Source organism: Megalops cyprinoides, chromosome 9 (genome assembly GCF_013368585.1).
Source record: "Megalops cyprinoides isolate fMegCyp1 chromosome 9, fMegCyp1.pri, whole genome shotgun sequence".
NCBI lineage: Eukaryota > Metazoa > Chordata > Actinopteri > Elopiformes > Megalopidae > Megalops > Megalops cyprinoides.
The window spans coordinates 14,983,330-15,004,461 of NC_050591.1; the positions used below are offsets into that span (position 1 = coordinate 14,983,330).

The window sequence follows — 21,132 nt, forward strand, 5'->3', positions numbered from 1 at the left end:
TTGTGGCTCCTATGCACACAGCATTTAGAACCGGCAGGAAACAAACAGCTCCCTGAACATATACTGCAAAAATGACATGTCATGATAATGTTGACATTATAAACTGGAAGGTGTTACACATGTGTTTTGGCAACACACAACCACACACATACAAGTATCTCTTATTTAAGGTTGTGCATGTGTGTGGGTATTGTTTCAGTTTACAGGATGCATTTAAGACCTGGCACCACAGCAGCGGGTTTGTGAAACATCAAATAAACATGCATTTGAATCTTGAGCACACAAGTATGTTACTGGTGATAAATGCGTTAGTAACAATATCTCAGTACATTTCTATGGGTTTTGCTTTTTAAAATACAGCGCTCTGAGCTCAAACTCACACCTTTATTTCAATATCATCAGGGCAATTACCCATCTTTGCTTCTCCTCATGGTGAAATCTAGAATATTTTCCTCCAGTTTCCTCCTCAGGGCCACTAAAGGGAAGGCAGCTTTTGGGCCTGACCATTTGCTGTCATGGGAAAGGAAGAACTGTAGAGTTTGCAGAAATGCAGACCATTGTGCAGGACAAAGACCCATTTGCCCACAAGTCGCACAGCACAAAGCACGGTTATCACTGGACCCAGTTACCTAGGAAGGTTTTCTTATAATATTCACTCTCAGCCTTGCATGTGCAGTGATAACGTTTTTACGGGCTACGTCATGCGCATGAGTTTAGCATTATGCATGGTGCAGCTTTTATTTTTTATTGAAAGCTTTAATCATTTCCCCGATATATCTGTATGGAACTTTCCTCAACAGATGCTGGTTATAAATGCGCTGAATATGTTAATCGGGTTTTGAAATGCTAATCACCAATCAGGACGCACACAGATAAATCGCTTCAAAGACACTTCTTGTGGCGTTCGGAAACGAACTGCATCAGAGAGGATTTCATCAATATGAAATATATGTCTCATTAGAAGTAATGACACAACACAATGACCACACTATGGGCTGGGACAGCGAGCACTGAATCAACATTAGCCATTTCCTCTTGGCACCCATTATGGCACTGAAGTGTGCCTGGCACAGAAAAAGATACAGTAAAATGGGAGAGAGAAAAAAAGGGGAAAGGAACGCTAATACAGAAACTTCGAAACAAACTTGAATTTCCCACTTTGTCTTTTTCTTTCCCGAACATAGGCTATCTGAAGTTACACACAATTAGCAAAGGGATATATTCTCAAGTGACCACGCACAGACAACCATACGTAGATCTTGGTATCTAAGACAATAACGAAACGTTATCTGCATATTACATTAATTAATGTCCGATTAAAGTCGTAGACAGGTGGTCATATAAAAATTGTGTGAACACTGTTACATTCTTGGCAGCGAGGCAATGTCCTAAAGGTATATAAATAGAAGTCGTATCAAAAAGTGCACGACAGAAGTTACGCACTTTACCACACTTCCCGAAACACCTGTCTGACAGGTATGAGGGCGGTGCAACGGGGAGAGTGAGTCACAAAGAATATGGACGCCGAATCCCTGAAACCCAAACTCTGACTCGTGTTTATCTGGAATTCCTCTAAATCCAACATTGGTTTACACGTTTTTAAAACTATGGGATGGCGAATACCCTGGCGAATATTTTCGAACAACGCCGTGTTCCAGTATTTAATTATCGGTTTTGGTGAGTTTACCTTCCCTTTTTATTTACCTACGAACTCCCGTTTGTAGAAGGAAAATGACGGAAGTATTATTAACTGTGACGATGTCCCCCTCAGATGGACCGGGGTTGTTCCATACCATACACAGGTGAAACTCTTACTTTTGACACAAGACATTCGACCGATGTTGTTTTTATGGTGGGAGAAAGGTTATAAAGTGTCTTCATGTAATATATGACCTTTTTTGTGGTCCCCATTTTACATTTAGCTAATAAAATGTTTAATTTATGGCGATTGTGCACACAGAGGCGTGTGGGTTCGTAAAATAAAGCAGTTAGTAATGACTACCTATGCTGTTTGCTAGTACCTACAATACGCAGTATCCGCATGTTTACAAAGGCCTACATTTGGGTGGAACCATTACCTTGACCGTGAAATATGTTTGAAATTTTGGCACGAAATTTAACTTGAATAACTTGGGATGGTAATTGTTTGCCTGTTTGTATGTTAACATGGCAAAAGGATGATTAAGACTGAAATACCATTTAAGATTATTATCGGCAGAGCCGTCTATTAGTTGACTGTTGCTTACTCGTGGGATCAGACTGGAATAATTAGGGAACCCGAATATCATGTTTCTCGTTCCATTAATTCCGTGCCATGGGTTGAATTGACACAAACACTTAAAAATATAATCTAACCGTGCTTATCCTAAACTTTAAGATAATTTCTGCAAGTGTTTCGTGCGTAAAAATATCTTAGTGAGAACATGGACAATAACATCATTTTGAATTCGCTTCTCAGAGGAAGCGGGCATTGCGGTTACACGCACGGGGCAAAGAGTTAAAAGGTATACCTACACTTATGCTACATCTGAAAGCAGGCGTGTGCATGTGAAATTGTAATAAACATGCATTCTTTTGACTAATGTCGAAACCGGTATTTTCAAAATATCCTGGGTGCCTAGGATTTAAAGACCTAATAATGAAATGCTTACTCTCAGCTAGATTGTGTTGGTATATGTTTTGCCCTTGCTTGTAGCTCTATTTTAAGTTAGAAGTATATTCAGTAACAATAACCGTAAGTTTGTCTTTTCCATAAGGATGGAATGCAATTAAAACCTGCAAGGCAGAGCTCATTATTCTGACAAGGAGTGTAGAGTAGAAGCATTGCATAAGTAGTTGCAAACCGAACAGGTGAGAATTCCAGTGTGGAGTTGTTGACACACTCATGCATGAATAGCTCACACCGGGAGTGAACAGCCTGCAGCCTCTCTAGCTCTTAGCTGCACGTCAGAGCTATGCATGTGTCCCCTGAAGTGAACGGTAAAAGGGTCATCTGTAACACATTGCATTAAAGCTATGAATTTTGGGGAAGTAGCCATTCAATTACGCCTCTTTCAAGTGTAAAATAGAACAGATTTCATACTGAAATGAATATATGATGGACCAAAAACATTTGATGGTTGTCGGCATGAATAAACAAGTTATTAAAACTTGAAAATAATTTACTGGAGGCCTTTGAAAATGACATGGATGGAATCTGGGTCCAGCTCTGAGTTAGGTTGGCCGTCTCTGGTCTATTCCTCTCAACATGGCACCTTACTGCTTATTTTTCAGGCATAATTACAAGTGTTAGAAAACCGCTGCAAATGTACATGCTCTGGCAAGCTGAAAATGAACTGGTCCTAGGATTGTCAGAATTTTCTCTGGGACCGAATAACTACCAGATATTACCAACATACCATTATTGGTGTTTTTTCTGCACACAGAACATTATTTCATTTGGTGAGACTAATCCCTCCCCATTCTTTGTTTCCAAATAGATTGACAATGACAGTTTTGTGCACCCAGAACATGCTACAAATGTACAGGTGACAATGTTTCACAAACCAACTGTATGCTTAATACAACTGCAGGACACAACTACTATGATGCAGGAAACAGGACATCATTGAATCATTGATAGGTTTTGTTATTCATATTGCATATGCGTTGAATTGCTATAAGTCAAAGTTTCACAATGCTTATACACCTTATATTCAGATTGAGTGGCATTCAGAATTGGTCACTGCTCTTGAAGACAATACCTTGATGTGACAGCCATAAATCCCCAGTAGGAGAAATGTGCTGTGGGTGAGAATCCAGCGTGAATACTGGCTGTGAAACTCATACCCTTCAATGCTGATTACATGAATGGGGTCACAGGGAGGGGTGCTATTAGGGTGTTTTACTTGGCAGACAGAGTAACCAGGTTTCTAACGCATATAGGGTCAATGACAGTGTCTTTTACCATATGTCATTAGCCTGCATTGTATGAATTAGTTATGGAAGACAACAGTCAAAACTAACTATTTGGAAACGGCCATAGCATTAGGATGTAAGATCATGCTGATTGACAGTGTCTGAAGCAATTAAAATATAATGGAGATGAACAATGGTGATGTCTGTCCAATTACATGGACAGAAAAATGTGTGCCACAAATAAATGCATAAGAACAATGTAGAAAAAGTAAGACCGATGGGAGAGACAGGTAGTGCTGAACCAGATGGGACTTAAGAAGATAAGAGGTAATAAGAGTGCAGTCCTCATGTCGGTAGGCAGTTCACTCCACTGCTGGGGATCTTGAGAGAAAGGAGGGGCTTTACTGACAAAAGAGGGAGGAGGTGTTCCTGTTGACAGGGCTCGTGTTCCGCTTACGGTGTTCCAGTTTTGAAGAACTAAACCACAAAGCTTTCGTTGCCATGATCACATGGCTTACTTAATACTTTGAGTCAGTGATACATTTTGCAGTCATGTAGTTGGTCCACATGCCAGTCTCCCTATAGTGTCTTGAGTCAACCCTACTGAAATGTTGCTATTTTTTAAAATTGATATGCTGGCTCAACCTACCAAATTCAATATTAGCACACTGGCTCCCAAACAAATTGTGGGATGAATGGTCATTGGGTGAGAGGAAGGATGGAGAGAGCACAGCATGTCTCACTTGTAGTTGTTGAAAGGCGACACCAGGAGACTTTCACCTACCTTATTCAGAGACACTCTGAAAGAGACTGCAATGTCTTTGTATTCTGAACAACAGTGGTTGCAGGTCACACTGGTTTCTGTCTGTGATCAGTGCATTGTTTCCAGAAGATTAATTGTATTTACTATACCCCATTTCTCAATTCCTCCTGACCCCCTTTGTCCTTTTTTTGTGACATTCTCTTCCCATGCCCACCTCTCTCCCTTTGTGTCTCTCACCTTCTGTCTCTCTCTCCTTCCATCTTTCTCAATCCCCTCTCTCATTATCTCTCTCTCTCTCTCTCTCTCTCTCTCACTCAGCCCTGTGTCAGGTGTGTCCCATGCAGGTGAGCTCCCCAGCGGAGTTAAGCGCGATCAGAGGGGATGCGGTCACTCTGCGCTGCACCTTCCGGTCCTCGGAGCACGTCACCAGCCGCCTGTCTGTGGACTGGTCCTATCGGCCCGAGGCCAGCAGCCCCTCGGAGTCTGTGAGTATCCGATTCTGACAGCAAGACCACCAGGCACACGCTGCGCGGGTGGGGCATGCCAGCTCCAGGCCTTAGCAGCCTGCATGGTCCTTAGGTCTCTCTGAACACCTGAGCATCTAGTGGCAGGGGTCAGTAGTGTGGTGCAGTGGTTAGAACAGCAGAGGCCCATTGGTTTGAAACTCTGGCACGACGCTACTGCTGCTTTAGCATTTAGTATTGTGCTCTACTTCGTTTTTCTCTGTAAAGGTTCAGCTGGAAGTGTGACCATTTTTAGATGTATATTCAAAAGTAGAATGCGTAAGATGTAAAACTGTATGCTTTGTAAGCATACTGGAAGTGGAATGGTTACAGTTGGCATTTGTAAATAATTGTTAATAATAATACTAACAGTACCACAAACTGATGATGGTTAAAAGAACCAATTTTAGCTTCTTATTATAAACATTCTGTATGCATGAAGAGCCATTCTAAAAGTTTAGCTCAATGAAATGAAAGTTTAGCTTTATTTCATCTGAGTCATCAGGCTCCATATCCATTATGACTGTGTACACTGACATAATACACACCTCTAGACAGACTTGATTCCTGAGGGTGTGTCAGGAATCTTGCTCTTAAGTATGCCTTATGCAATCTCTTATTCATCTACCTGCGTTTTATGACACTATTATGGCTGTGGCTGATTGAATCCCCTTTATCCCCTGATTCACCTTGGTGGGTTCCTTCCTTGGCATTGTAAAAGGTGAATAAAAACTTTACCACGTTGGGAGATGGGTGTGGTGTCTGTACAGGGCCATTCCTGGGTCAGTCAAAGGAAGGATGGCAGAGTTATAAGAAAGCTCAGGGTAGATTGCTTAGTGCTGCCAGTTGACAATTCATTTCATTGGAGAAATGATGAGATGATGAAATGCTGCAGTCTGCAGAACATTTTTCAGTGTACTCAGCATACTTACAGATGATGGTGCCAGCAGATATTTAGACTCGTATCTGAAGTAATCACAAGGTTTTTCTATAGTATGTCCGCTCAGAACAGGTGTGCTTCTGCAAGAGTTACTGAAGCTTGAGGTGGTCATATTGGGATCAGACTAAGTTTTGACATTCAAATGATTTTCTCCTCCGGTCATCTATTTTCACCATTTCATATTCAAATAGGCAGCTTGATATGCATGAAGAATGCATGCGAAGTGGGATTGGTTGGTTGTAAATCGGTAGAATAAACTCCTGGAGCAGTGTGTAAACAGCCTTGCCCAGCTTCGTCTGAATCTTAGCACTTCATATGTTTTTTGTGGACATTTTTGAACAAGTTGCAAAAAAATGTCCTGTGGAAATACCAGTAAGGCTGCTGAAGAAACATAAGTCTCTGTGGCGCCCTCTAATGATAATGTCTGTGAAGCTGTTGGCTGTCCAGCTGAGATGCCTAGTAATCACATCTGTAGCGCTGCATCAGCAGTACTGTCTGCCCTCAAGTGCCTGCATTTAAACCGCTTGGTAAGAATGATTAAGCCATATAGCGCAGGGGCCCAGGTGACAGCCAGGCAGCTGGTGTGTGTGTATGCGTGTGTGTGTATGTGTGTGTATGAGAGAGAGAGAGAGAGAGAGAGAGAGAGAGAGACACTGATTGAGTGGCTTTTATGGCATATTGTGGCTGCAAGCTGTGCATGTGAATTATTCTTGCCTTTTGGAATATTGTTATGCATATGTATATGCATGAAGTTATTACACATTACATAACCAACTAAATTTAAGATGAAATAAACACATTTGAATACTTTGCAATATCTATTATGTGTCAGATAAAATTGGAAGGAATTAGAATGCAGTTAAAATGGAAGGAATGGAAGGAATTAAATGCAGATCTGATCAGTGACAGCCATTCACACATTTGCTTTTTGCACGGCAGGCAGCACTCCCCATTCCCTCCCCATTATTACATTAAATTACAAAGCCATCACTTTTTTCATTACATCATATCTAGAATATAGATCCTAGCCACCTATTACATCACAACATAATAAGGCTTTCAGGAGCAAATCTCCATTTGCAGCCAAGCCATTTATGGTATTAGAGCACAGTACAATATTCAAATTTGTTGTGTATTTTCTCATTCTCTGGAAATCTCTGGAACAAAGATGGTCTTCTCTGTTATGCCAGTCTCTCTGAGACCATATATAGTGGGTTAGGTGGGTTCACGGGTGAGAACAGGGCAGCAGATTTGTGCGATGGGGTCAGGGCTGCCACGGGTCACTATCACCCAGATGAGGAGGAAACGAAGGAGAGACTGACATTATTTTTTTTTTTTCCTGGTAAGGCGGTCTCTCGGGGAGTGGCTTATCAAGAAGTGTTGTGCAGAGTGGCTGCGGAGGGCAGGCCAGGGAAAGGAGGTGGTGTGGGAGGAGAGGTGAAACAGAAAGTGCGAGTGGGTGCACGGCCACAGAACGCAGCAGGTGCGCTAGCCATCCTCAGTGTGCTGTGTGCCGTCTCACCTGTGGTAGAGAGAGGATGTGAGAGCCGGCGTGATCACCCTGTGTGTGTGTGTGTGTGTGTGTGTGTGTGTGTGTGTGTGTGTGTGTGTGTGTGTGTGTGTGTGTGTGTGTGTGTGTGTGTGTGTGTGCGCTCGCGCACAGGATTTTATTTTTACAAGGTTCTCAATATTGTATAAATATGTGTTATGAATGTTTAGCATTGGTGGGAGTAATAAAGTACAGAGATACAGGTTATATATATGTTCTCCATGTTTATTCATACCCCTGACTAAACAGGAGCAGAAGACCTGTGATAAAAGAAACATAGTTACTACACCACTCTGCTGCAAAGCTGTTATTCCCTACTTTAGGAAAAGCCTTTCATGTTCTGTCTTTTCTCTCCTCTCCTGTTGCTGTCTGTCTCAGGTTCTCTACTACTATAACACGCTGCACCTGCCAGAGCAGGCCAAATTCAAGGGCCGTGTGAAATGGCTTGGGGACCCTGCCAGGGGGGATGCCTCCATCCAGCTGCTCAATGCCTCCCTCACCGACAATGGCACCTATATCTGTGCCGTCAAGAACCCCCCTGATGTCTACGGGGCCCCGGGCCAAATTCACTTGACTGTCACACCTAGGGGTGAGAGAGTTTGTGGGAACATGGGTGCTGTGCTATGTGGGCTGTAAAATTTGTTGTACAGAAGATGATGTTGGCATAGCTGAGTGAAGTGGTGTGTGTGTGTGTGTTACAATTTTGTGATGTATATGGTATTGTGCATCTCTGCTTGTTGGGTGTCTCTGGTTTGGTATGGCTATGGCTATCACTATGGCTGTGTGTGTGTGTGTGTGTGTGTGTGTGTGTGTGTGTGTGTGTGTGTGGGGGGGGGGTGTTATGAAATTCAGTGAGGGCAGTTTGTAAGTGTATGTAAGTTGACATGCTCATGTATAGTCTCTTTTTCTGCATGTACTGTGTTCATTTGGGCGCTACATTTACTTTTGCACCTTTCCGCAGTAAGTTGTCTACGATCAGAGCATTTACCTGTAAACACATGGGCTCTTACCACTGAGTTGTGTGCGTTAGATGTGTCGCCTCAGCGTGTCTCTCTGCTGTCTCTCGGCTCCGACAGAGCTGGCCCTCCGTTTCTCCGATGTTGCGGTTCTGATGGCACTGGTTCTGCTGCCCTCCCTCATCATCGTGCTGGTTCTTCTGGGCCGGATGTGCTGTCCTGGAAGGTCCTGCTGCAAGCAGCGGGACAAAAGCAAAACCTCCACCATCGAGGTCACAGAGGGGTGAGTCCACTGCAGAGAGCCCCTCTATGGTGTCCTTGCAAGGAAATGTCTCTGCTGCTGTTCTCCAGTTTTTCAGTAGAGCTGATATGTGATGATCGAGGGCTAATGTCTGACATGAATGGTACAACATGGAGACCGTACCCTACAGTGCTGTCTCTTGTGATGATCGACAGCTGCTCCTGAGTCTGCACGACTCACCATCTGAATGTGTGTCTGTGACCCTTTTTAGTGTGTATTTTAAGTTAACCTTGTATATCTTTTTTAATATCTACAGAGAGGAGCCTGTCCGAAAGGACCCTAGTGCTAAGGAGAAGGTTGCCTCATGCTGTTACGTCTATTTGCAGGTATTGTACTGCCTGTCTGTTGAGCACTGTGTCCATTTGTTTGCAGAGTGAAGCTCAAGTTCACATCACCAAAACAAATTTTTATTCTTCCTCCCCCAGGATGACTATGAAGAATACTACAGCCACAAAGCGGGGTTTGAGGCACACACTGTTGATGAGACTCAGTGCTAGTGCCCTCTGGTGGTGGAGCAGTAGAAGTGTAGCAGTCTTTCTCCCTTGTATTTGGTAGAATCTTCCTGAAGGAGGGTCCTTTTAGGTCCTTTCAAGGAGAAATTGTTTGAAAAGGATTGTTCCAGATATTTGGGTCGTTTAAAAAGGTAAAGGTCAACACATTCAGCTGGCCTTCTGAGATGAACTGAAGGTTACCCACAGGGGTCTTACATTGAGTTTTGTGATACTGAGACACAGCTGCTGGAACCAACCTGCCTTTGAACCTAACTGGCCTTTGAACCTCAAGGAACTGCTAACATGGAAACCAAATATGCACTCACACACACATACAACGTGGCATTCATTCTTTCTGTCTCTCAGTCACTCACACACACTCAAACACCCTGATAAGCACTAATCTTTATTTATATATGGTCCAGTTGTGTTCTTGATTTATGACTCTAGCCTAGTATTTTTCAGCCCTTGTCCCAGGGACACACTGTTTTTGCTGGGTTGTGTTTCAAATTGTTTTAATTAATATCTGAATGAACTGTTAACAGAATTCTGATCTGTGTTTAATTTGCTGTACATTGCTGGATGTGCATTCTTCTGTGGTAAAAATGAAAAACTACAGTGCTTTATTTAACAAAATTTAGAATATCTCTCTCTGAAACAAATTTGGAGCAGGTGTTCCATGAGGGCCTAATTAGTGCTTAAATTAACTGCTTTGAAACAGTTATGCAGACTAAACTTCAGTTGAGTAATAATTAGTATTATTAAGTTGTTTAAGAGTTAAAATTAAGCAAAAAATGAGAATTTGTTACTTGTATGTTTTTGATGGGGAAAAATTCCAGTCCAGCAACACACTTCTTTCATAAAATGCAGCAGACGCCTGTTAAATGAAGTAACCCTCTTTCGTGTTCAGTTTCAGTAAGTCAGTTCAAAGCTAATTAAGAGTTCAGCTGGAACAAAAAGCAGCATTTACTGTGTACTCTCAGCACAAGGGGTGTGAAATGCTAATTTAGTCTGCTTTCTCTGATTTCCCTGTTGTAATATTCAGCTTTGTAAATACCTGTGGTCTAAGTTATTGTGCGCTGTAAGTTATCTCGAGAGGTTTACTCCTCAGTGTAAATGTCATTGTGTTTTGGTGTTGTTACGCAGCTGTTTGTTTACATGTGTGCCAACCTGTTGCACGGGAATGGTTTCAAGAGCTGGTAGAGGATCTAAGCATTATACTCGGATGTTATATTCCAGCTTAACATTGAACTGGGGTTTAATGAAATGGGAAGGGAAGTCCCGAACCCAGTGAACACAGAACACTCACAGAGCCTTGTGGGAATGGCAGAACATCGTGTTAGCTGGGAGGACTCCTGGTCTTGTAGCTTGTCCTGGGTTCTTTTGTTAAGATTGAATCGTAAAGCACCAACAGAAATTGGAAATGTAAACTGCGTCAGCTGTGCTGCTTACTGTTTGCACAGGAAGTCATGGTTGTGTGGTCGCTCATACTTTGCTTGCTGTTGATAATGGCTGTGAAAATGTGATCATGGCTTCAGCACTGCGTATTTCAGTGGTTTGGTATTACAGTTGCAAGTTAGTGAAGTGAAGTAATTCTTCCTAATAAAATTATTCATTAATGTGGACCTCCGACGAGGCATCGAGCTTATGGTATCCACTTTTATTATTGTTCACAGAAATGGAATAGTGTGCTGTACTATCATTTTAAGTAGCATACTGTCTTATAGATTCTCAACAAGATTGTCAGATTCCCTAAAAAAAATCTAACGTATTGTGCTGATTTTTTTTTCATATTTTTTATGTAAAAATTTGTAGTAGACTATATTAAGAATATTGTGTTGTTTAATAAACATGTACAATATATCTTGTCCGTTTGCATGTAATCATCACATTAGACAAATTCTTTTACTATAAAATGTAAGCCTCAGCTGTCAGAGCATCATCTTCATCCCATCTGCCTTGACACAACGAAACACCGTTTTGCTTGAATGTCACCAAAGTGATGTTGAAAGTATTGCTTTGAAATTTGTACTGATATGAATATAGGGTGCATTTTTAGTACGGCAAAACAGACTTTGACCTCTTAATTTCAATAAGGCGGCATGTGCTACTTACTGATAAGGTCTTGTGGTTTCAATGGCCTGAGAGAATTGTTACGATTCTCCAGTGAGCAGTTTCCACAGAGCACTCTAGGGGTACAAGGGGCATGAGCTGGGATGTGAGTATCATTTCATGAGGTTGGACTTGATATCTGATGAGATGTACCATTTTAGGTGAGATGTGGGAATGTCTTTTTTTGCTGCTCAAGTTTTGAGCAGTAGACAAAAACTGCATCACTGTGGGCCTCTATGCAGAAGTGAAAGTGCCCCCCCTTCCACCCACACATGACCGCATGCTCACTCAGTTTCGTATTCGTGCCGACTCACCACGTCGGCAGGCTGTTCTCAGGTAGGCAGACAGTAGGATGCCCCTGGCAGCGGCACTCACCTCAATGTGCCCAACGGGAGCATCGTCCGGGACACTCATAGGTTTCTTTGGCGAGTCCACAAGGCCAGGCCAGTGAAGAGCCTAGTGCAGTGTCTTCCAGCTGGACCAGCACCAGGGACAGCACAGACCTCAGGTGTTGTTCCTGTAGTTTTCAGGTAAGATTGAATGCTTTTCATTCAAATTGAAATTTCATTCATCCTGAATGAGAGAGACAAAACTGCAGGGCCCAAAGGAGACCTCCGTGGTGCTGATACCCTGTGTTTCCATGGTGGACATGTGTCGGGAGCGCGGGGGAAAATAACCTGAACATGTGTGCCCAGAATGGGAGGCTGAGAAAATGCTGGGTGTTTTTTTTTAAAATGGAGAAAACCACTGGACAATGGGTCATTTACTGTAAAGAAGAAATGAAATGCCAGGAGACGTGTGTTTCATTTTTTTTAAATGCAAGAAAAGGTATATTGACTTTTGGTGCAAATTTTAAAAGTTATATTCCGATTGTGCTTCGGATTTCAGTGTCATCAACATACCATTTCTTCCGTTATAGGGAATAATGAACGGCAGGGGTTTAATCTTATGTCGGATGTCGTCATCGGATTGTTTTGTTTAAACCACTTGTTAAAATCAAACTGGTAAGCAATGGTTGTTTACCAGCTAATGATGAAAATGAGCTGAACTAATCCGCCATGCTCACTGAAGATGGGTTTGCATTTACTGGTTCTACAGGGAGTTCTGGGAATCTCGTTGGTGCCAGTCAAAATGATGCACCCCAAACCACAGAAGCTAGGTCTGGCTTCATGTTTCATTCTCCATCTGTTCTATCATGTTAATGAGAGAAGACATATCAGTTAATTCAAACTGCAGCAGAAGAGTACCATACTTTGACCATTTTGGAGATTGATTACCAAATCTTGATGACCCAAAATCGCTTTTTAAGCACACAATCTCTGTAATACTAGGAAAAAATAGAGCAATAGACTGATTCTTAACTGAATTTAATGCATCTTGTGTATGGCTATTTACATGACTGTGGTTTTTGTCTCTTTTTATTATAGTGACACATTCTCAGAGAATGGATCATGTTACCTGGACAGCCTTCATTTTCAGCAGTAAGCATTCATTTGGTAACAGCAACCATACTATGCCACAGTTTACATTATGTACATGTTATAGAAAGTGTACTGGAAATGCATTGCTACGTTTATGAGTGCACACTTGTGTAAGTGCAAAAGGGTTAGTGGTAGGGTTAGGGTTAGGCTGGGTCTCAGGGAAGGTGCAGGGGTAGAGGAAATGAAGTAAGATCAGGTCACACAAACTGAAAACATTTCTTGCTCATTTACTCTGCTCTAACAGCATAATTCTGTGATGCTTACTTCGCCATTATGGTGCAACAATGTAAAAGTTAGCAAATTTAGCAAGAAGTGGACTGATGCCTTTAACCATCAGGAAGTTCTCACCAATCTGTTTTTTTCACTGAAACCCACAAATGATTGTCAAATGAGGTTTTTCACAGGAAAGAAACTGAATGCTGTTTATAGCATGCCAATGAATTCTTTTAAGTTAATTTTTATTTCATTCATTTGTATTCTATCTAACCAGGAGGTACAACTGAAACTGAGAAAAGATGTCTTTTTAGGGAAGGCCAAAAAAGGGAAAACTCAAAAAAGAAAACTCAATGTGCGTTAAATAAAAAGTACTATCGCAAATCAGATGTCCATCAAAACTATATTCCTTGTTTACTGTTCTGTGGATAATATGCTTCAAAATACTTAATGGACTGAAGCTATATTTTTTAAAAAAGTCTTTGTGACTAGAAATTTTAAAAGGCAGGTATTGGTTTTAGCAAAGGTAACTTGTAGAAAGGGGGGGAGCCGGCTGTGAGAGAGTTGAGAGAGCTGCGCAGAGATATTCCAGCGGCTGTTTGTGGGTGGGGAGTGATGTCCAGCTACCCATCTGGTGCATAGAACAATTGGTGCTAAACTAAAAATACATCTTTGGTTGTATGTAGGTCATTTCATGCAATATACATTACCAGGTGTCAGTTTGTCATTCATTGTGTCTCATGAAATGTTTTTTTTTTTCATGGGTGGTCATTATGAGTTATTATGTGTACATTGATGGCCAAAAGAATACATTAAATCCATAAGTCTATAAACACAAAAAAGTGTACAAAAAGGGACGGGGCCTGAATACTTTCCAAAGCTTCTGACGTTGCTCTGGATAATGCCATCTGCTAAGTGACAAACATGTAAATGTAAAAATGTATATGCAAACATCAGCAACAGCATTCAACATATAGGGTCAAGATTTGTCTCTCTCTTCCTGTGTGTTGTGTGTGTGTCCATGTCTGTGTGTGTGTGTCTGTGTGCACACGCATGTGTCCATCTATACGTGCATGCGTCTGTGTGCATGTGTCCATGGATTTATGTGTGTGTGCGTGTTCACTTGTCACAGTGAACGCAGTGTGCAGTACCATGGGCTGTGTGTTTACTGCCCCTGAACTCCGGGTGGTGGAGGGGAAAGACATCCATCTGTCCTGTAATTTCTCACGGTGTCCAGGCCCCCTGGATCACACAGTCCATGTGAACTGGCAGTTCAATGACACGGTAATAATTATCTCTAGCTATCCATTATAACTAATCTATTTAATTTGACGTAATACCCTATATGCTGCTGAACACGTGTAAAGTAAACACATGTACAGTAATTAACATCGTAACAGTATGATAATGAAATCATAAAGAAACACCAAGGGACACCAAAGACAAACACAAAAGTAGTATATTGTGTATTTTATGGTATTTATTAAACCAGATCACAACAAATTCATACCGTGTAACATTAATAGCATTGAATTCAGTAATTCAGTCATGCCACACTCTGCTGAACAATTTGATTCAAACAAACCGTTTTCTTGAAATAACAAGTAGAATAGAATGCAGTGCAATGCAATGCTGTTGTCCAGTTACTCAGTATTTATAAGTAGATGTGTGTCTGTTCACTGAACATACTTTGTTTCAGATATAACCATTATGACATTAATAAGGATGTTGAATGCAAATACAAAACGGTGCATCTTTTCTCTCAAACTGTGAATGAAATGCAGGACTTCCTCTACTATTATGGAAATCGAAGTGTAAAGATATGGGCGCGTGCAGAGTCTGAAGGAAACATTTTGGCGGGTGACTTCTCCTGCATCCTGCGGTCTGTCACCCTGGAACTCGCTGGCACATACTGCTGTTCCCTGCGTCCCTTAGACAAAGGCGTCATTTACAAGAGCTATACTCGGCTCATCGTCGACTCCAGCCCGTCAGGTACAGGTACGCTGCACTTTCCCTCTTCTGTGTGTAACGGAATGATTCCATTAGGCTGTGTGTGTTTCCTCTACTGTTAGCGTGAGCAGACTCTCACCCTAGGCCTGCAGATATCATAAGAGTCTCATTATTAAAATGGTCACATGGTTCAGCTTCTGGAATTGCACTCTGCTAGCTTATTGTCATAGAAAGTCTTTCAAATAGCGGGAACTAGCAGTTGAACATTCTTACTCAGTGACCACAGAATTCCCATTGCACAGAAGTGTGGCTGTCAGATCTAGACTTAGTTTTCCCTCTCTAATAAGGACCAGGTCATGCAAGTGACAGCCACCACTGTTTTACGTCTGTGGAAAAAAATAATCATATTGCAGAGGGGCCCTGCCTTCTTGACACTGGTTCATATATTGTGTCTCGGCATGCTTGTTTGGTGGTCTACTTTCAGGGAGACCAGAACTTTGTGAGTGTTTTTCTCGTCTGCCCATACCTTAGCAGCTGTACATGCTGAAACATGCTGTATATGTGTACTCCATCTCCAAACAGGCAGAATATTTGTCTCGGTGAAGATGCCTGACCCCGCGGTGCCGGGCCCGCTCTGGCTTGTGCCAGTGTGCTGCGGGGCGGGGCTGCTGTGCCTGGCTGCAGGTGGGATGCTGGCAGCATGGGCATGCCGGAGGAGGGCGCGCCTCCAACGAGCCCAACAGAGGTAAGGAGGCCAGGGAAGCAGACACACCTACACAGACACGGTCTTAGACTGGGAAGAGGGCACACAGACACAGACGATGGCCAACATAGACAGACATAGATAATGAGATATTCATACATACATAGAGTATATAAGTGTATGTGTTTGTATGCTATGTGATAACAGGCTTTAACAGTGAGACACACAACAGAGATGATAGACATTGATAAGCATGATTAGGTTTTTGTAATGCACTCACTTTGTAGTTGAATGCGTTGTTAATGCTTGTAATCTTGGCTGGGATTGGAAGTGTGTCCTCTTTGTCCAATTTCAGAGAGGACCAGGGAAAACCTCCACCCACAGAAGAAACACAACATGCTCACAAAGACGAGGTACCTGCTGAGCTTGCATATACACCTACACAGAGACCCTGCAGAAACCTGATGCCTGTCACATGCGCATGCGCACACACACACACACACACACACACGCAAATCAATGAACCAGCAACCTTGTGTAAATCTGGTATGTCATCAGCAGTACCTATGTGTAACTGTTTTACATAATATGTAGTTTTTGTTTTAGAATACTGACAACATAGTCTCTCTTGGATCTCACGATTATGACATTATTCTGTACAACAGTACAACAGAACAATGGAATAACAGTACAGGCAGACAAGCAGACAGACATCACATGGCTAAAATTAAATATTATGAGATTAAATATTAGGTCAGTTATCATATCATGTGTGCACCTTCTATGACATGCAGTTTTGCAGCTCATCTTATGAGAGATACAGATAAAGATAATGTTTTGCAATAGATATTAGATGCTCGCATTATGGCCACCCACATCCTGAGCCAGCAGCCAGCTCTTGTATGCCTGGCTTTTAAAGATTGTGCTTGTAGCAAAGTGGAAAATGGAAAAAAAAAATCTTCAAAGAATTTTGGCATGCAGTCTGTCTTACATTTCAGCCATGGAGAAACACACACACAGACCCATGTTTCCCCCTCTCTTCGTGTTGCAGAGGTAATCGTGGCTTTCTCCACTGAGTGCTTTTTTGCTTTCTGAAACCCCTGTGGCTGAAAGACAGTCTGAGAAGCAGAACGCTGTTTGAAGCAAGGGCTGGCCATTTCAGGAAGGAGCCAGGATAGGAATATTCCTGTTGACAGTGGTGGCGAAGTTGGACCGTTTGAAACAATGGCCCTCCAGAACCTGCCACCTCTTTAGAACCAGTGTGATCTAGGGGTAAGGGGGCAGGACTCATAACCCAAAGGTGGCTGGCTCAATTCCCAGGTCACAGCTGTTGTACCTTTGGGGAAGGTACTTAACCTGTAGTGCCTTGGTAAACACTATAACTGTATGAAGGGATAGCATAGGGAAGTTGTGAAGTATGTACGTCCCTTTGGATAAGAGCATCTCCTATGCATGTGTAATATGATATGTTAAATCTAACATCCTCCTGTCAGTCTCAGAGCACAGACTGCTACGTGACTCTCCATTGGTGCAAGGTTCCACCACCCCCTTCCTCCAAGGGGGAGAGCATCTACATCACTATGGTGAGTCTGAAGACATTTACCACACATTTGCATAGAAGGGTCACACTTTTAATCACTAGTGGTCTTGATGACTGAACATGGTTAAGTCCTGGCTGGTTGTGTCACATTCTATTTTTTCCCCCTCCTCTTCTGCAGCATGGCCGTGCGGTTCCACCTGGCCTCCCAGCCCAGTCACATCACAGCAGGAAGGGGATCCCAAAAGAGTGGTGCACACAAGAAAGCCCCCCTTCCCTCCCCCTGACAGAAGATGACAGCCCTTCACCATACTGTATGTCTTGATCCTATCAACATTTGCATCACATCCCCCTTCTCACAGCTGATGCAGGAAGTTAGCAGCACACTCTTTACATCAGTGGGACTCAGATTCAGTGGACCAGTCATGTTTATGACACAAGTTCAAACAGCTTTTTAGATCACCTCATTGTACCTTAGCATCTACTGTTTCTCTTTATGCATCAACTTTTATTTAGGTCTTTTGTCTAAAGCTGTTTTTCGCCGTCCTTCCAGCTTAATGATAGTGTTTCCAATTCATCTTTGGCCTTTACACCAATGACATTACATTGCATTATTGCCATTTAGCAGACGCTCCTTTGTAGGTTATCATTTTTACATATTATCCATTTGGCCTGTTCACTTACTTGCACTGACGTCTCAGTGGCTGTTGAGAACAGTGTCTAAGAAATAAGCAAATTATGATGATAGACACTCTAACTTGCTGACAGCCATGCTCTCTTTCCAGCCAAGAAAATGATCTACCAAATGGTATTATCGGAGCCAAGATTATTATGTTATGAAACTGTTCCTATCAACAGTTAAAAGCTGGAGCATGCTTCTGTTTGGATTGATCAAGCTGTTATATAAAAAGATATGAATTGTATTACACAGAAAGAAATGATCACCACTGCCTACACTACACTCTCCCATAAGCAAATCATTCTGTTTTCCTCTAACTGCAGCTGTCTCTGATTTGTTTGGCATCCATTTTTGATGATCATATATTTAGAGGAATTTAGAGGAAGGCAACTGATTAAGTGACCTCTGAAATCAAATCTCTGCCTCATGTTAAATCTGTTCATCCTCATCAACTTCTCATCATCAAATATAGCTCCTCGCTATATTTGTCCCCAATACCCCCTCCCCTTCTCATTGATTCTGACTCACTCATGATACCTGCTTACTCACTACAGTTCTATCTTCTCTCTTCTTATATTTGTCCCTTCTCTCTCTCTCTGTCTCTCTCTCTCTCTCTCTCTCTCTCTCTCTCTCTCTTTCTCTCTCTCTCTCTTTCTCTCTCTCTCTCTCTCTCTCTCTGGGATGGGGTCTCCAGCTGCTAGCAGGTTGTTTTTTTTGTTTAGCAACAACGGCTGCTTGGATTTTTGGCCTGCTTCCCTGACTTTCCCACCAGCCTCTGATCTCCTTTACTGTAAGCACTGTAACACACCTTTATAGGCAGTCAATATTTTACTGTGTCCTTCAGTACAACACATTTCCTTCCTTTTATTTATTTCTCACTCCCCTCCTTATGTACCTGTACATATGCTAATAAAAAGAGAATTCATTTCCAACATAGTACATTGCACATAATTTATGTACATTTAAGTAAAATCAATTCATTATATGTCAATGCCATATTCAACTTTTTCATATGATATACTAGAAATCTGCTGTGAAATCTTACTGGCATGCATTTGAGATATACTCACAAATTAGTTTCCTCATTGTGCGAGTTAATTGTGCTTAACACAGTTTAAGGTGTGTTTTTCCCAGTGTGTTTTTCTTATTTCATAGAATTGGGATATTAGTGTAGCATAGCAGCATAGTGGTAAGGAGCAGGGCTTGTAACCAAAGGCTGTTGGTTCGACTCCCCACTGGGGCACTGCTGCATCAATAAATATCCAACTGCGTAAATGGATAACAGTTGTAAAAATTGTAAACTATATATAAGCCGCTCTGGATAAGAGCATCTACTAAATTACAATAATATAAGGTAATGAGTGCATTGCATCAGTCATATTTACATGCAAAATTTAAATGGAAAATAAAAAATTGATGTTACTGAGAACAGGGGCGTGCTGTTGTGTTTACAAATTGACCTACTTGTGAACTTCCATGACGCTCTAACCTTTAAACGTTAAAAAAGATCAAGAGTTAACAGATGAACGAAACCACCATAGTGGTTATTAGAGGCTATAAGTTATATGTTACCAAACATTGAGTTTAAAAGGTTGCCTCCAACCAGAGAGTTCTGTCGTCTGTTCACCCCATGTGCATGTTGTTCTCGTCAGCAGCTGTTGACATTTGACTGGAACACTTTCGATTTGTTCAATGAAATGTAGATACCTGACTTTTTGGTCCAACAGGTGACATGCATGTTTTTCTTTCTGACCTTTGCACATGTATTGATAGAATAGAATTTCAATGTAATTATATCTTCGTTTGTTTATTATGTTATTGCTGTATATGTTATGTTGCATATGCTCTACCGCTCAAGGGGAGATCAGCCCAGTACTGAGTCCTGTTTTGCTAGTGAAATGTCAGTAGAACTCAAACGTCATTGTATTCATCCGGAACATTAATTTTTGATGCAGAACATTCGTGATTCACGGGTGTCCAATGACACAAGTCCCCCAAATCCTTTTTATATCGATTCCCTGAAGTGTTTTTTGCTCTCAAACGCGCGCGCAAACACGCGCGCAGAGCATGACAAGTTATGACAGTTCAAATCGCCTCTCGCCTCCATCTGCTTCACACTGACACACATGGGCCGCGCAGAGGGAATAGACAGGGTACGGTCCTTAGAGACTCCTGATGGCTCTGTTTTTTTCCTCTTCTCCGCTGAGAATGTCATACATCCTAATATTTTAGTTAGTTCCTCTAATACCCCACAAAACATTTAGTAACGATGTGCGCAGTTTCTTCTACCCACTGAAAAAAGCTATGCACACTATACGCAGAGACTCCTAGGTGTGAAATAAGCATACCAGGAAATTAATCAGTAGATTATATGCTTTTATGGTAGCCTAATATACAATCGTTTTTTTTTCCTGAAGCTGAATTCTGAGGGAGGGGCAGACAGAGGGAGAGGGGAAAAAAAGAAGAAAATTCCAACCTCCCCGCCTCTCCTAGAACACCCACAACCGTAAAATCAACTCTATCCTCGGCTACAGTCACTGCCAGCCATATTACAGCACTGAAATATAATATACCACTGTTTCCTATTCGAATTTCCTATTTCCTGTTTCCTAAGATTTTTTAATAAAAAAACAAGCAAGACGACACGTTTATATCTACAGTTCGCAAGAACACGAACAAAACCAAACAGAAATGCCTTCATCATCACAAACGCGAAACGCACCCTGGATGCCAGCTGTCAACTTGAGCATTGTAGGACTGGTGATTTTTATTATGGGTGAGTACAAAAAGCGCTATCAACTGTATCTGAGCAATAATACCGGAATGACATCCGCGGCATGCTAATTTCTGCGCAAACAGAAGATGCGTGTATGTGTAGGAGCGTATGGACGTGTGTTTGTGTGTTATAACAGGGACAATAGCCTTGAATAGTATTAGCAATTGGTAGCAGCAATTAACAATAATAATTAGGAAAGAGCGTACGTGTTTGTCTGTTGGGATGGGGTGTGCCCGGAGGCCCTCATCTCCTGTATCTGCCACTGGTACACTTGTTTCTCT

At 41.9% G+C, this 21,132-nt stretch overlaps 1 protein-coding gene across 1 annotated transcript; it reads left to right on the forward strand.

The window, feature by feature from the left end:
- The first annotated feature begins 1,499 nt into the window (after positions 1-1,499).
- Positions 1,500-11,147, forward strand: mpzl3 (myelin protein zero-like 3). The gene is made up of 6 exons (XM_036536021.1): positions 1,500-1,677; positions 4,979-5,145; positions 8,031-8,241; positions 8,729-8,891; positions 9,166-9,235; positions 9,335-11,147. The coding sequence occupies exons 1-6, from the start codon at positions 1,608-1,610 to the stop codon at positions 9,404-9,406; spliced, it is 753 nt and encodes a 250-aa protein (XP_036391914.1). The 5' UTR covers positions 1,500-1,607; the 3' UTR covers positions 9,407-11,147.
- Positions 11,148-21,132: the final 9,985 nt, after the last annotated feature.